Source organism: Vombatus ursinus, unplaced genomic scaffold, assembly GCF_900497805.2.
Source record: "Vombatus ursinus unplaced genomic scaffold, bare-nosed wombat genome assembly UNPS02015199.1, whole genome shotgun sequence".
Taxonomy (NCBI): Eukaryota; Metazoa; Chordata; class Mammalia; order Diprotodontia; family Vombatidae; genus Vombatus; species Vombatus ursinus.
The window spans coordinates 135,283-137,947 of NW_020954977.1; the positions used below are offsets into that span (position 1 = coordinate 135,283).

The 2,665-nt window shown below is 46.1% G+C and overlaps 1 protein-coding gene across 1 annotated transcript; it reads left to right on the forward strand.

The window, feature by feature from the left end:
* The first annotated feature begins 954 nt into the window (after positions 1-954).
* Positions 955-1,959, forward strand: LOC114031637 (olfactory receptor 6-like). Its single transcript, XM_027846768.1, has one exon. It carries the CDS (start codon positions 955-957, stop codon positions 1,957-1,959), a length of 1,005 nt encoding a protein of 334 aa, XP_027702569.1.
* The last annotated feature ends 706 nt before the right edge of the window (positions 1,960-2,665 follow it).

Below are 2,665 nucleotides of genomic sequence, written 5' to 3' on the forward strand. Positions count from 1 at the left end.
GAGCTCTTCAATTGGAGACTTGTCAGAGTGATCTGAGGGATACCATTGCTCAGTCAGAGCTTGTACTAGTTGTCCTATGAGGTCCCTTGCAAGTTTACAATTCTATGGTTCTAGAATGTCTAAGTGTTTTTGTGATAAATCAAGTCATATATGCTGTCAAAGTCTGAAAGTCTGTAACAGACAATAGCACACAGGTTACAATTTTTTGCACAGTAGAAGGGAGAAGTGAAGCTTTTAAGATTTGCACAAATCACAAATATTATCTCATTTGATCCCCAAAACAACCCTTGGAGGTAGATACTATTATCCTCATTTTACGGATAAGGAAACTAGACAGACGGGTTAAGTGCCATCTGCAGGGTCACAAATCTAGTAACTGTCTGAGGTCAGATTGAACTCAGGTCTTCCTGACTACAGATCCAGTGCTCTATCCTCTGTACCACTTAGCTGCCTCAAATGGGTAGGGATAAAATTGCAATTATTGGCTGGAGGAAGGGAGATTAGGGTGATTAAAAGTGTATGGAAAGGTTTGAGGAAAGGCACGAAGGCCAGAATGCATGAAACGTAAGGGCAGTTGACAACTAGTATTCTCTGTCCACAGCATTCTCAATTCAATTGTGCAAGGATTTAATAAGCACCTATTGCCAGCAGGGCACCATGGTTAAATGCCAGAAAGAATAAATAAAAATTAAAATAGCCCTTGCCCTCAAGAAGCTTCCATTCTACTAGCAAAGAGTGTGTGAAGCCTTGTTGTGCTGTAGGTCTTGAAACCAGCTCTCTGATTCCAAGAAAAGGAGATAATGAATGTTGAAGCCAGATTATACAAGGTGCCAATCCCATGGCTTCAGGTGGGCCAGGGGGACTGTCATTACTGTTCTTTTTTGCCTAATACTCCACTTGTCTAACCTTCGCTGTCTTTGGTCCTTTTTTAGATTGAACATTTCTGTGGCAGCCATGTTTACATGGGACAACTACACACAGGTAACTGAGTTTATCCTCCTGGGCTTCCCTGGCTCTGTGGGGCTCCATCTGTTCCTCTTTCTGTTGTTCCTGCTGGTCTACTCTTTGACTATCATTGAAAATATCATTATCATCACTCTGATCAGAGTCAACCCTTCGCTTCACAAGCCTATGTACCTCTTCCTCAGTAACCTGTCCTTCCTAGAGTTGTGGTACATCTCTGTCACTGTGCCTAAAATGCTGCTTACCTTCCTGGCACCTGAATTTGGGCGCATTTCCTTCATGGGTTGTATGGCCCAACTCTACTTCTTTCTAGGACTGGCCTGCACTGAGTGTGCACTCTTGGGTGTCATGGCATATGACCGCTATGTAGCTATCTGTAACCCACTCCGCTACCCGGCCATAATGGGCCCTGGTCTCTGTCTCCGTCTGGCCACCAGCTCCTGGCTCAGTGGTTTTACCGTATCGCTAGGAAAGGTCTTTTTCATCTCACGCCTTGGCTACTGTGGACCCAATCTCATGAATCATTTCTTCTGTGACGTGTCCCCACTGCTGAACCTGGCCTGCACCGACATGTCCATGGCCGAGCTCATTGACTTTCTCCTGGCATTGCTCATCCTGATTGTTCCCCTCCTAGTTACCATCTTCTCCTATGTCTCCATCATCTCCACTGTCCTGAAGATCCCCTCTGCCTCAGGCCAACAGAAGGCCTTCTCCACGTGTGCCTCTCACTTGGCTGTAGTGGTCATCTTCTACTCAGCCTCACTCTTCATCTATGCCCGGCCCCGGGCCCTCTACTCTTTTGACTATAATAAGCTGGTGTCAGTAGTCTATACTGTGCTCACCCCACTCCTCAACCCCATTATCTATTGTCTGAGGAACACAGAGGTGAAGGTTGCCCTGAAGAAGACAGTGCAGAGGATGTCACAGAAGATGGACTCTGTCTCCAAGGATTCAGGAGGGCTCAGGGAGTTGTCATCCCACTTCCAGATGACCTGAGTTTGAATCCCACCTCTGTCACTAAGCAGTTCAGTGACTCTTCAACTTCTTTTTTTTTTTTTTGGCTAGGCAATCAGGGTTAAGTGATTTGCCCAGAATCACATAACTAGTGAGTGTTATGTGTCTGAGGCCGAATTTGAACTCAGGTCCTCCTGACTCCAGGGCAGGTGCTTTATCCACTGCACCACCTAGCTGCCCCAACTCTTTAACTTCTAACATCCTCACTCTCCCCATCTCTAAATTAGGGATCAAAATATCTGCAGTTCTTACCTCACAGGGTTCTTGTGAGGCTCAAATGACATGGTATAGAGCACTTTGAGTCCTTCATCAATTAGACAACACTGAGCTTAGCACCAAGTTAGCAAGAATAATAATTAGTTACAATCAGAAACTACCAGATGGTGATTGGAATGAGCTACTCTCCTGTCCCACCTTGCCCCTCCCCCACCATGTGATGGCCTCTCTAGGTTCAACCTCACACAGGGGTCTCTGTCTCCCACCTCTCCCGCCCTACTCCCCTCAACTGAGAAAGTACTTCGCGCCACTTGTCTGGGCCTGAGTTTGTGATACTTAGCCTAGATGAACAATTTTTAGGAGGAGGGGAGGGAAGAAGAAAGGAAAGAAAAGGGGGAAGAAGAGAAGAGGGAAAAGAAGAAGAGGAAGGAGAAAGAGAAGGAAAGGGACTAGAGGCCGGAATAGCTGATAG